Genomic DNA, 14,005 nt, shown 5'->3' on the forward strand with positions numbered 1-14,005 from the left:
TTATCTCCTTTCTCCTTCTCTACCTGATTCTGTAATGTGGTCTCTACCCTAGTCAAGGTTGACCCAGTCAGCCTCAGTTGCAGCCATAACATTCAGTTCTGAACACAAAAACAATCAGTATCATTTTTTGAGCAAACAACCTTCCTTTCTATCTCTCTGCCCCCATCCTTTTTCTATTTGAAAGGCCATATATGAGGAAAGGATAAATACTGAATAAGTTTTACATTAGAGCCGAGTTAAAAAGAAATCTCTTTGCAGTCTATTATAATCTAAACAACTCTCTCTCTCTCTCTCTCTCTCTCTCTCTCTCTCTCTCTCTCTCTCTCTCTCTCTCTGCTTCTCCCTCCCTTTCTTTTTCTCTCTCTGTCTCTGTCTCTCTCTATATACATATATATGTGTATATATATATTTTCATTTTGCATATGTTTCATATCAGGATTTCTGATGGAAGTATTTAACACCGCTTCCTCAAATTGACAACCTTTGTAAATGAAGTACAATCAAAATTAATGAGTGGGCAAATTGCTTTTTCTGAATACTGTGCCCAGACTGATCTTTAGCGGTACATTCACGGACTTGCGCAGTAAGCTCCAAGGGAACTCAAGTCCCTGAGCTCCGCGGCCCCCACTCAGAGCGAGCTGGGTGCGGTTGGTCGCTCGTTCTCTCTCGGTTTCTGCCGTTTTCTCCCTCCCTCTCTCCCTCCCTCCCTTTCTTTCCCTCTGTCCCTCCCTCTCTCGTTCTCTGTCTCCCTCTCGTTCAGCCACAGTCGGCAGCGGGGTACGGCGCTCTCCACTAATTGTTGCCGGGCCGAAGTCCATCCTGTGGGATCCCTGCCGTCCGTCCGTAGAGCCGGGTCCCGATTCATCTGTTGGACGAGAGCACGCTGAAGTTGGCCTTCCATGTGGAAGAGTGCGAGGACCCCCGCCGGTCTATGCTGAAGATACCCGGGACAGAATAAGGTACTGCGGAACATCATGCCCAAGTTTTACTGCGATTACTGCGACACGTACCTCACTCATGACTCTCCATCTGTGAGGAAGACCCACTGCAGTGGAAGGAAGCACAAAGAGAATGTGAGAGACTATTATCAAAAATGGATGGAAGAGCAAGCCCAGAGCCTGATTGATAAAACAACCACAGCATTTCAACAAGGAAGAATTCCTCCCAATCTGTTCTCTGCTCCTCCCCTAGGAGGACCCATGATTCCACCTCCCCACCCTAGCATGATGGGACCCCCCCCTCCTGGGATGATGCCTGTGGGGCCTCCTCCTGGCATGAGGATGCCCATGGGAGGCCACATGCCTATGATGCCTGGCCCTCCGATGATGAGACCCCTTCCCCATCCCATGATGGTGCCCACTCGCCCAGTGATGCCCAGACCAGACAGATAAAAAGGAGGGAATAGGAGGAGGCTCATTTCAGATTTCAGATCTTTGTTCTTTTTCACCAGAACATCATGGTGCTTGGCTTCAGACATATTTGTGTTTTTTGTTTTTCTCTTCTTTTTCCCCTTTCCCTTTAAAAACATAGACATTCTTTTATATCACTGTTACTTTCCAGTGATCCCCCCTTCCCCTGTCCTTCAATATATCCCTCCCCTGTGATAAGCACAGTGAAGAATAAATAAATATATATTGGACATGTCTAAAAATTATCCCCTCTTTTTGCATTTATAGTTTAACACTTTTCAGCTAAAACAAACATACTTTAGTCCTCTATATTGCAGTTACATAATACATTGATCAGAGCTTTGAAGTTTAGCAATGTTATGTTCCTTAATGTTCATATTGTAGTGTAAGTTGTTCTATTTACTTTTTCCTGTACCATTAGTACATATAAACCTTTTTCAAATTTCTCTAATTCATATTCATTTCTTATAGCATGATGATTCTATTGCTTTCATATCCCATATGTTGTTTGATGTTTCTCAGTTGATAAGTATTGTTTGCTTGCAGTTCTTTACTACTACAGAAAGTGCTGCTATAATTATTTTTTGTATATATGGGACTTTAACCCTTTTATTTTCATCCTTCTTGGGTTATATGCCAATTGAGATATCAGTGAATTTATGTGTATTTTAGTGACTTTTTAGAATAATTCCAAATCATTTTTCAGAACTGTCATACATAGCTCCACCAAAATTGCTTTAGTGTGTCTATCCGCAGACTCTCCAACGCTGACCATTTTCATCATTTGTTATTTTTCTCAATCTTATGTATAAAGTGAAGCTTCAGAGATTTAATTTGCATTTCTCTTTTTAGAGGGCCTACTAATTTTTAGCATTCTATGCTGATTATTGTTAGCTTGCCAGGTGTTTTTGCTTTTTTTTTTTTTTTAACTGCCCTAGGGTTGGTTTCCAAATATGTAAGAAGACTTCCCACTTCCTGTCAAAGAAGAAACAATTTTAAAAGGAAGAGTGAGGCAGAAATGTTTCTTGTATTTGTATTGGGTCTTATAAAAATAAAAGCATTGCCTGTTTTAGCATTAAAGAAAGATATACATACTCCATAAATTTTTTAATAATTTTGGTTTTTGGGAAAAGAACACTGAGTGTGATATGATTTGTTCTTTATTATTTTCAAATTCTTATATGTTAATAGCTCCATTAATCAGGACCCCAACTATATAGTAGTTGTATTTAGAACCATGATTAATCTCAATTAACAAAAAACGTGAAGACAGCAAGTCTTATTTATGCCTACAATTGTGACACCTGTGATAATTTTCCCTATGGTATCAAGAAAAGTATGAGCTTTAACTTTGATGTATGAGGAGAAGGATTGAGAGGAAACTATGGAAAAGAGAGAAGGAAGGTAAAAGGAAACTTCTTTCTCAGGAGGACTTTCAACTGTTATTTTATGAAGAAAATGATAAAGAGGATTTTATGAGAGGTAAGTCCGGAAAGGGAGTCTTAAAAGTGATGGCTTGAGAAAAGATGAAGAGATTATTTTCCTGTCATTTCTGGAAAAAAACAAAGAAATACGTTGGAGGTGCCCTCTTAATTAAACTACAGTAACCTTTATCTTGTGAAAAAAAAATGGAATAGGATTCTTGTAAATAGACTTAATTTGTTATCCTGGGAGAAATAGTCTGAGACTATGTTCAGAACTGAAAAAAAGTCTCCTATGGCTATGATGAGAGTTTCAGTTGACTCAGGCTGAGATCCTTACATTGCAACAGCATAACTGATTATGTATTTGTTTTATTTCATTAATAATAAATTCTATATTCAGTATCATTGACATTTAACCCAAAAGTCTTAGGGATTTAATGCGGAAGTAAAGGAAGTTTATGGAAACAGAAGGTTACCTCAGTTTATTAAGTAAATATTTGATAAACTGGTATTGCAGTTCCAAGATTAGTTGATTAATTGAAATATATATTGAAATTGTTTTAAATTAATGAGGAAATATTATCTTTTGATTACTCTAGTGCTCAGGTGGATGAGATTAAATCTGAGAATGAGGGAAGCGTAGACTGATGGGGGTGACAAAATGATATTGATGGTCCATGTTAGGTCCACATGGGAGAGGTCTTCAGACTTACTCAATTATATCATTAGAGGTCAGTTTCATAAGACTAAAAGACACAGGCTTCCAGCTGAATTTAATGAAATCAAGCCTCATTATAGCCCAAAGTTGGCACAAACACAGAAATAAGCAAGTGTTTTGAATGCTGCAAAAAAAGGCAAAGGATGGGGACAGCTAAGACAGAAGGTAAGAGTTTTTAAAAAAAGGCAAAAGACATGGAAAAGTATTAATGTCATTTAGGGGAAGAAAATATCTTAAAAGTGTGCTGCTTTAACTTTATTTTTTTTAACCCTTTCCATCTTAGAATCAATACTATGCATGGTCCTAAGGCAGAGCAGTAAGGACTAGGCAGTGAGGATTGTGACTTGCTCAGGGTCACATAGAAGTGTCTAAGGCCATTTGTACCTAGGACCTCCCATCTCTGGGCCTGGTCCTGTATCCATTGATAGCTGCCCTCTACTTTAACTTTTGATTCAAATATTAATTTGGCAGAAATATAGTTATATTAATCTGCTCACCATGAAGATGTACATACAGTACTTTACAATCTTTGAGCACTTCAGGTACATCCCTGTCCTATAGCTATAGAACTGTTAAACTAGAGTGGAGTCTCTCTAGTATGTTGTCTAAAATATAGATCTAGAATTTTTCAACAGGAGGTGGACCAACAACAACTGAGATTTCATTTTGGTCCAGGTTCTTACCTTTGATAAATAGAATGTTTCAGCAGGCTTTGAATTTTGGAAGAAAAATCCGCTATCCAGAATACTTTTCAGAGATGTTTATCAAAATAATAGATACTTCCACAAGGGATAATCAGAAGTACTCACAATAGTTAATGAATGTTCAATTCCAAGCATTCTATTTTAGTATGCCGAGCAATCTTTCTGGACTCCCAACTGATGGATCCAAAAAAGTGAGGCATTATTCAGTCACAGATACACTACTTTGGTATCTCTCCATCTTGTCTTCCTTCCCCAAGAAAGTCATCATTGAAAAATCTCATATTGCAATATTGCATCTGCCTGGTACTCTACCAGTATTCTATGCTCCTCTCATCGGACCCTCTGGCTAAAGGGCATGGCCATGGGCTTCAGGGTTTAAGAAGGGGGTTCAGCACAATTTTTTTCCCATTTTCCACTGTTTTTGGATTTTAACTTTTTCATCACGACCTTTTCCCTTTTCAGTTTCTTTTTGTGTGTTGTCTTCCTCCATTAGATTGTAATCAGCTTGAAGGCAAGGTGATTTGATTTTCCTTATATTTAAGGAAAATGCATTAAACACAGTGCCTGGTGCATAGTAAGTACTTAAGAAGTGTTTGTTTACTGAAATTTAATTTGATAAGAGATTACCCAGTACTATCTGACTTTAAGTGCTTCCGGAACTTTGGGGAACTTTTCCCTTAATCAAAAAAATCATTAATTTCTTTTGGTTTTATTTCACTTCCATTTGCAAACAAATTATCCTCCCAACAACACAACACACACACAGATAAACACATACAGGATCATTCCACGTAACAGGATTAAAAAAAGAAAAAGGGGAAAACAGTATCAGTTCTATATTAAGTCAATCTGATTTTATGTAAAATACTCTGTATCCATAGTCATGAATCTATACAAACAAATTATAGAAACTTTTTCTTTGGGACCACACTTGGTCACTATTACACAGTACTGTTTTATTTTTATTTTTGTCCTTTTTTACCATGTTGTAATCATGGCATATACTGGTTCTGTTTACTTGACTTTGCAGCCATTCATGAAATTATTTCCGTGCTTCTCTAGCCTTCATAGCCATTATTTACTACTGTATGACATTCCAATCCATATAACTCAATTTAGCTCCTTTACTACCACCAAAAATATTAGTATTAATAATTTAGTGCATATTTATTCTTTCTATCCTTGATCACCTTGAGATACATTCCTTGTAGTGAGATCTCTGGGAGAAAAGGTAGGGTTATTTTGGTATGGGGACCCTTAGCATAATTCTGAACCACTTTCCAGATTTGTTAAATTGATATACAACCTTAGAATCCACAAATAGATGACATTATATTGGTGAGCCTGTCTTTGACCAACACTTGCAATATAGATTATTTCTTTATTTTGCCACTTGCCAATTTCCTTGGCATTGAAGTGAAACTTCAATGTTTTGATTTGCATTTCTCTTATTAGTGATTTGCAGTAATCCTTTGTGTAACTGTTAATAATTTATTATTTTGAGAAATGTTTATTCATATGCTTCAACCACTTATCTACTCAGGAAATGGTCTTATCTCTAGTACTTCTTTATATTTTAGATAGAAAGTCCTTAACAAAGACATATGATGCTAAGATTTTGTCCCTATCAAAATCCTCTGAGATGATTTTGAATTTATAATTAATTTGAAATCTGTCAAACCACAGATTTCCTGGCCCTAACAGGGTAAGAGCACCATTATGGAATATGCCAATATTTTCCAAATTCTGGCTTATGACTTTCAAAGGAAATACCCAGTCCAAGATGAAGTATCTAGAGCAGATATTTAAGAGATCCATTCTAGTCTCATCAAACTAAATTGAATAATCTTACTTTGAATCATGTCTGGCTCATACCCCAAATGTATACTTTTTAGTGCCAAAAACACATTGGAAACTCCATCATAAGATGGGTGATGGGAGAGGCAGAGAGGAGAATAGTACTGGCTGACCAAATCCAGTATCTCACCAAAATGACTTTACTACACTGTAGGCTTTCAGGGAAGAAATATGACATAAAAGAATATTGGATTTAGAATCCAATGAATTATGTTTGAATCTGGCTTTTGCTATTTAAATAGTATCACTTAACCTTTTTGGGCCATGGTTTCCTCATTTATAAAATTAACAGCTTGGATTATATATTTGATTCTAGCTCTAATTCTGCAATCCTATGTCTATAATACTGCATAGCTGGGGGCCAAACCAATGGTGCCATAGATTGGCAAGCTGGGAGATACACAAAAAGTTTGTTGCAGTGGGGTATCCATTGGAATTAAACTTTGATCCAGCTGATCCAAATAACTATATTTTTCCTCTGTATTCTGGAATTTGCATTGACTCAGTTTTCTGAATCAAAATTCAGGATTCTTGACTATTTTTATAACATGGAAACGAGGATGAGATGAATAATATTTTTAGGGTTCTGTAACACCATCACGTTATGAACTTGGGCTTTTATGACCTTTTGGATGGAGAATGGAATAAGATTGTGTGGTAATATCCAAAGATAAGCCTTTTCACTTCAATGAAAGATTTTTTTTTGGGGGGGGGGTCTATGAATTTCAGTGGGAAAAATAGAATAACTATATTTCACTAATCTCTAATAGAAATTTAGCATTTTTAAAATTATTAATGTAGGCATCAAGCAGTATGATATGAGATGTTTTGTTTTCCCCAGAATCCTAAGTTTTCATGATGCACATAATGATTAAAAATTCCTATTCCAAAGTATATCTTGATTTACTCTAAGAACATCAGACTCTGGTGAAAAGAATTTTCAGGACTTGTCAGTCTGCACAATGTAAAACATGAGAATTTGAACAAAAAGTACCTCAAATCATATGATCGGCCTAGAAAAGGTATGAATAGACTCATGAAGTGTGAATGTGATATTAAACAATATGTGAGATTTGAAGGCTGCTCACATCACTTCTGCCTGTGTTTTGCAGCACTGACCATAATCTATACATATTTATTCAGGCACCCAAAAGGTTTTGAAGGTAAACTATTTGCCCTCATTACTAGAGAATGCTTTTAGGGAATCAAAACCTTGGCCCTCATGTTAATGTAACTAGATGAACCCCTTGAGTTGTGCCCTAAATTTTGTCCTAATGTAACTATTACTGCCAACATATCTGAAAATTAAACCGGCTGCTGAAAAAGCAGGCACTTTTTTTTGGCAAAGAAAGATTTCCATTTCTAGATTAGGTCTGGTTTAGGATAGCATTGAAGCCATCAGATGCCATTTTTCTGCTTGTTCCTTAAACTTTGATGCTTACACTGATTCCTGCTTCTAATCCATTGAGTTCATTCTATCACGAGGTCCCCAACTCAACATTTCATACTCTTGGCCACAGGCACTGGCTTGGCGTCACCAATCTAAACATTCTATCCCCTTCTTTAACAAGGACTTTTTGTCTATAGGTTTTCTTCACTTTCTAGTCCACTTGGTTTAAGCCAGGAACTCTATCCCATAATCTAGTCCCACAATCAACTGGAGCCCATAGGAATATTGTTAGAAAAGCAATGACTTTGGCATGGAAATTACATAGGGAATTTTTAGGGGGTTCTTTGGAACAATATAATTACCTCTAAGATTCAGTAAGTATTAATACTAAGAAAACTATTCAAGAAATTTATCGTGTTGGGAGTGCACTGGATAGTCAGTGCTGGGGGGTTGAGGGGGGGTTACCAGCAGTCCAGTTCCCCTTGGGGGTGGGACAATTGAGCGAAAACAGAGTGAGAAGAGCCAGAGACCCAGTAGGTTTGCAGTGGCTGATCTGAAGTGCCATCTGCTGATTTTAATTTTTATATCATTTTTCTCAAGATTACATCAATGTTGGCATGAATTCCATTCCCACCATACATCTTATCTTTGGAGACAATGTGTTAGGTGTGTTTGACATATCTCTTGGGCCACAGTGGTGAGAAAGTAAAGGCCTTTTCATGGGAGACAATTTCTTCATATTTCATCCATTGTTGTTTTATATTAAATTACTGTACCAAATTGGATCTGGAAGGGGGGGGTAGAACTTGGAGACTTTTCTGGCCTTTTCTTGCAGGCACCTGTGTATGGGAATCTGAGTTAGAGATTTAAAATTTTTAACATTAACTCACTATATGCTGGTTTGTTGTGAAGTGACTTCCAGGGGAAGTTTCTTTATTGTGGGGGTTTATTTTGGGATATTGAGTGGTCTGTGACTGGTTGTTCTTGCCATGAACCTACATTGTTTTTCTGTGTCTCCTTGGGGCTGAATAAGGATATTGATTGCAATAGTTTCAATGGAAGTGAATGTCACTGTAAAAAGAATCACATAAGGTAAACTGAGTGTGGAATTTCCATCCTCCTGACAACCTACCGTGCTGGATTGTCAGAGCTGGTGACAAGCTGTGCTAAACGTCACAACTTTGATGGCTTCCTGCAAGTCAGGAAGCCTTGGATTTAAATTCTGTTTCACATACATATTGGTTGTGACCTGGGACAAATCATTTAAGTTTTCTGAGAAGACTCAGTTTCTTCATCTATAAATGTAAATAGTAATACAAGTATCATTTACCTCATAGGGTTGGGTGAGGATCAATTTGGATAAAATACATGAAAAACTTTGCCTATTTAAAGTATTATACAAATGTCCAGTTACTGTTATTCATTCATGCCTTAGGGAAACAATACAATAAATGTAAGTTGAACTTCCTCAGGGAAAAAAGAGTTCAAGGTACAATTCTTTATGCTCTAGCTTTTAAAAGATGTTTATCTAGGAAGGAAAAATAATCTCAGGAGGTTGTAAGAATTCTAGGTCAGGCTTAACTTAGAATATCCCTTTTCATTTTTAATTTGTACTCTCAATCCAACCTTCGATCCCTCTTCAAATTAACTTTCATATACATATATATATATACATATAAATATATAAATAAAAAATATATATACATATATACATATGCATATATATATATATGGATTCCAGAATTGGAAGGGAGTGCAAAGCCTATCTAATCACACCTTTACTTGCATGGAATCCTTTTGTGATATACTTACAAATAGTCTTCTGTCTTCTAATGAACTCCACTGAGAAAGATGCCATTAATTTCAAAGAAAATCCATTCTTCCTATGGGCTATTTTAAGTGTTAAGAAGTTTTTTCTTAGCTCAGACTTCAAGGCACTTCAGTCAGGAATAGGTTATAATTGTGTGCCAATGAATCCATCCTTGGGACAGTCATCAAGTGAGGGAATGTTGAAATGGCTTCTTTATTGTGCTTGAATAGTTTCTTTATTCAGTTTAGAATCCACTAAATCCTCCAGATCTTTCTAAAAGAGAACTATCATGCTGTGCCTTACAAAGTTGATTTCTGGAATACAAATACAAGATTTCACATTTATCTATAATAAATTTAATATCAGATTCAACCCACAGTTTTAGCATATGCAGAGCCTTTTGGATCCTATTTAGGCCCAACAGAGATCCTATTTCTCTAAGTTTCTCATATTCATTATTTTTTACTGGAAAATAATGTTCAATTACATTAATATATCTTAGTATATTCATCCATTTCCAACTAAAGGTCATGCATTTTATTTCTAGTTCTTTACAACCATAAAGAGTACTAAATGTTTCAGCACATATTGACCTTTGTTTCAATCTTTGACTTCTTTGTATATAATTCAGGTGGTATTGCTGGGCCAGAGAATATGGATAATTTGGTCACTTTTCTTAGGTAATTACAGATTGCTTTCCAGAATAGTATGGCCAATCGTTATTTCATTGTTACTTCTTTAATGTATTCTTCTTCTTCTAGCTCCTCCTTCACAGATTAATCATTATTTGTCATTTTGGCCAATTGGCATAGTGTGATATTAAAGTTAATAATTGTCCTGATTTGCATTTTTTTTTCACTGAGTGATTTGGAATGTGTTTTTATATGGTCATTTGAGCTTGTGATTCTTTTTTTCAAGTATTGTACAAATCTTATTTTTTTAAACCCTTACCTTCTGTCTTAGATTCAATAGTAAGTATCTCTTTAAAGGAAGAAGGGTAGACAATTGGGGTTAAGTGACTTGCCCAGGATCCCATAGAAAGGAAGTGTCTGAAGCCATGTCTGAACCCAGGACCTCCTATCTCTAGGCCTGACTCTCCATCCACTGAGCCATCCAGCAGCCCCTATACATAGCTTTTGACCTCTGGTCTTTTTGGAGATGGTTCTTGGTGTTATTTGTCTTACTTTTTTATGTAGAATATCAGATGTAAGTGAATGATAACTGATAGAAATTATTTTCCTACTTTATATTTTTTCTTATTAATTTTATGTTAATTATTAGTTTATTAGTTTTATGTTTTGATGTATTTTTTATCATCTAGTACTCTTCTTATACTTTGTTTACTCAAGAATTAATTCTCTAATCATTGTTTATAAAATTCTCAATCCTATTCAATTATTATTATTATTGCTATTATACCTTTAAATTCTTGTTGAGCACCCATTTTGTATTTATTGTGAAAAACAGAGTATAATATTGTTATAACTCTAATATCTGCCAAACTATTTTCCAATTGTCATAATTTTCCTCAAAAAAGGAATCTTTCTCCAAATTATAGTTTCAGGTTCATCAAAACTATTGTTTTTGATTGATTCTATTATATTACAGAGTTAGTTAATGGTTCTATTAATTTACTTTAGAATTTTTTAAACTAGTAAAATTGTTTGATAAATATTGCTTATAGAATAGTTTAGATTTGATAATGATTTGTGTCTTTCACTCAGTTTTACTTAATTTTTCTTTAGGTTACAAATAATTTTTACTTCTGAAGAATTTCATTTTATTTTTCTAGTTTTATAAATATATTTTACATGATTATGAGTATACTTTATGTGATTGGTAGAAGAATAAAATTTCAAATTAAATAGAATTATAATTTTTGTTAGATTGGTATGATTCAGCATGAAACAGTAAACTCTTCCAATTACTTGTCTTTTTTATTTATTTTAAAGACTCTTTTTCCATTGAACTTGTGAAAATTTTTTATGTATCCATGTTGCTTAAAAAACAAGCATGCATTGCATATTGTAATTCTTTGGAATTTAATATCTTTACTAGAAAGGCAACAAAAGTGGCAAGTAAATAATATTCAACTTTGTGTCAGAAAAACTTGAATTTGAAAACTTCTTCAGACACTTAAGTGTTGTATGACATTTCCTCAGGTATAAAATGGGTGAAATAGTAGAACCCTCAAGGGTTGCTATGGGAATCAAATATGATAATGTATGTAAAGCTCTTTGAAAATCTTAAAATGCTATGACATCATTATCACCATAATCATTATTTCTTCATTGGATCTGTTAGTACAATATACAAAATAATTATTTGGGAGGATTTGTTTTATATGTTGATGTCTTATTGGTGATATTAAGCATCTCTTTTTCATCTGTCAACAATGCCTAGATGAAATGTAGAAGTACATAGTAAGTGTCTAATAAGTACTTGATTGATTCAGATTAGACTCTTTGCTGATTTCAAAATTAACCATATATTACAAATGGAGTTTGTCCTCTTTTTGGTGATCTTTATACCATTACTTTTATTTTCTTGTCGAGTCTAGCTAGTATCTCTTTAACTATTTCAAATGATATTGAAGCAAAAGAACATTCTTATAATATACATAATTTGTATTAAGAATGATCCTAGTGTTTCTCCTAGATTTAGATGATTATGTTAACTGCTTTCCTCATATTGCAACTTAATCTTTGCATCCCTTATATAAATCCTATTTGGTCATATTGCATGACTTTCTGAATATATTGCTATAACTTCCTTACTAGGATATAATTAAATATTTTTTTTTTTTGCTCCAACATTCATTAAAGGGATCTGTCTATTGTTCTCTTTTTGTGCCTTATTTTTTCCTTTATTTTGATATTAGGACTATATTTGTTTCATAAACAGAATTTGACAGAGTGCCTTCTGACTCTGTTTTTGTAGCAAACAAATATTTGACTGAATTTACTTATAAATTCATCTGGATACCCAACCCCCACCAATTATCTTATATCTTAAATTTTTTTCTAAGAGATTTTTTAAATTTTATTTATTTTTTTAGAGTATTTTCCCATGGTTACATGATTCATGTTGTCTTCCTCCCCTCTTTCATTCCCCCTACCCTCACTCCCCCAAGCTGACAAGCAGTTCCACTGGAATATACATGTACTATTATCACTCAATACTTATTTCCATATCATTCATTTTTGTAATAATCTTTTAAAACTAAAACCTCAAATCATATACCCATATAAACAATTAATAAATAATTTGTTTTTATTCTGTGTTTTTTCTCTCAATGTGGATAGCATTCTTTCTCTTAAGTCCCTCAAAATTGTCCTGGATCATTACATTGCTATTTAGTAACAAAGTCTATTACAATCGATCATCCCACAATGTTTCAGTTACTGTGTACGATGTTCTCCTGGTTCTGCTCATTTCACTCCACATCAGTTCTTTCAGGTCTTCCCAGTTTTTATAGAAATCAAGCAGTTCATCACTTCTTACAGCACAATAGTTTTCTGTCACCATCATATAACACAATTTGTTTAGCCATTCCCCAATTTCCAATTTTTTGCTACCACAAAAGTGCAGTTATAAATATTTTTGTACAAACAAGATAATAAGATTAGATTTTATAAGATATTTATTTCTTATTCTATTAGTGGGAAAATCATCTCATTTTAAAGCAACAATCAATTTCCTTTGACTCCTCAGTTTTGCTGGCTTTTAATTTTATATATATACACACACATATATATATATATATATTTCTGATATTTCTAAACTCTCTTTTGTGACCTCTTCATTTTTTTATTTTGGTTATTTAATTTCCCTCTCTTTTTCTGAATTAGTTTGGATAATAGTTTTTTCTTTTTTTTTCTTTTTTCAAGAGAATATAATTTTATCATTATATTATTACATCATATTATTATGTTTTCATTTCTTGCTGAGTTTTCAAGACTTCTCCTCTTGTATTTATTATAGAGTTGCTAAGTTGTTTATTTTCCAATGTTTTACATTTCATGGTTAGTTCATCTATACTTTCTTTTTCTATGGTGCTAATACTAATTTTCAGAGAAAATTATATTTTTTGAGAATTCTTTTAGGTGAATCATAACTTTTAGCATATTCTATAATTGCTATCCTTATCTTTTCATACTTTTTCATAAGTTCTATTGTCCCATACATTATTCAGAATTCATTATTATGTTTGCATTTTGTATTATATATTTAACTCATAATCCCTTTTTTCAATGCTCTTTTATTGCATTTTAATCTTTTAGGGAAGACTGTATTATTTCTGCTTTTTTATAGAAAACATTCTAAAAATCAAAGGGCAATTTTAGACTTTAATAAAGTGTTAAGCTTTAATACCTTAAAATTTCAAGTTTTGGAACACATTGTATTTGTCTATCATACCCTATGGAGCTATTACACAATTAATTTTCATAAAATATGATGAGATACTGAAATATTACTACTTTTTTAATATTATCATTCAGAGACAATAAAATTTGCTTTTTCCAACAATCAATTCAGTTCTATATTTCTCATATTATTTATCTTTGTTGGATTTGCCTAGTTCTGAGAAGAACATTAAAATTTCCTAATATCATTAAATCACTACCAATCACTTTTTATAATTCACTTACCTTTTCTTTATGAACTTAAATGCTATGTCATTTCATACATA

At 33.9% G+C, this 14,005-nt stretch overlaps 1 protein-coding gene across 1 annotated transcript; it reads left to right on the plus strand.

Moving 5' to 3' along the window:
- Positions 1 to 974: 974 nt before the first annotated feature.
- Positions 975 to 1,644, plus strand: LOC123239553 (U1 small nuclear ribonucleoprotein C). Its single transcript, XM_044666824.1, has one exon. It carries the CDS (start codon positions 975 to 977, stop codon positions 1,389 to 1,391), a length of 417 nt encoding a protein of 138 aa, XP_044522759.1. The 3' UTR covers positions 1,392 to 1,644.
- The last annotated feature ends 12,361 nt before the right edge of the window (positions 1,645 to 14,005 follow it).

The sequence above is a fragment of the Gracilinanus agilis genome, chromosome 3 (genome assembly GCF_016433145.1).
Source record: "Gracilinanus agilis isolate LMUSP501 chromosome 3, AgileGrace, whole genome shotgun sequence".
Classification (NCBI taxonomy): Eukaryota; Metazoa; Chordata; class Mammalia; order Didelphimorphia; family Didelphidae; genus Gracilinanus; species Gracilinanus agilis.

What these genes read in the sequence shown, in the direction of transcription:
- LOC123239553 (XM_044666824.1), top strand. Translation starts at nt 975, where the DNA reads ATGCCCAAGTTTTACTGCGATTACTGCGACACGTACCTCACTCATGAC.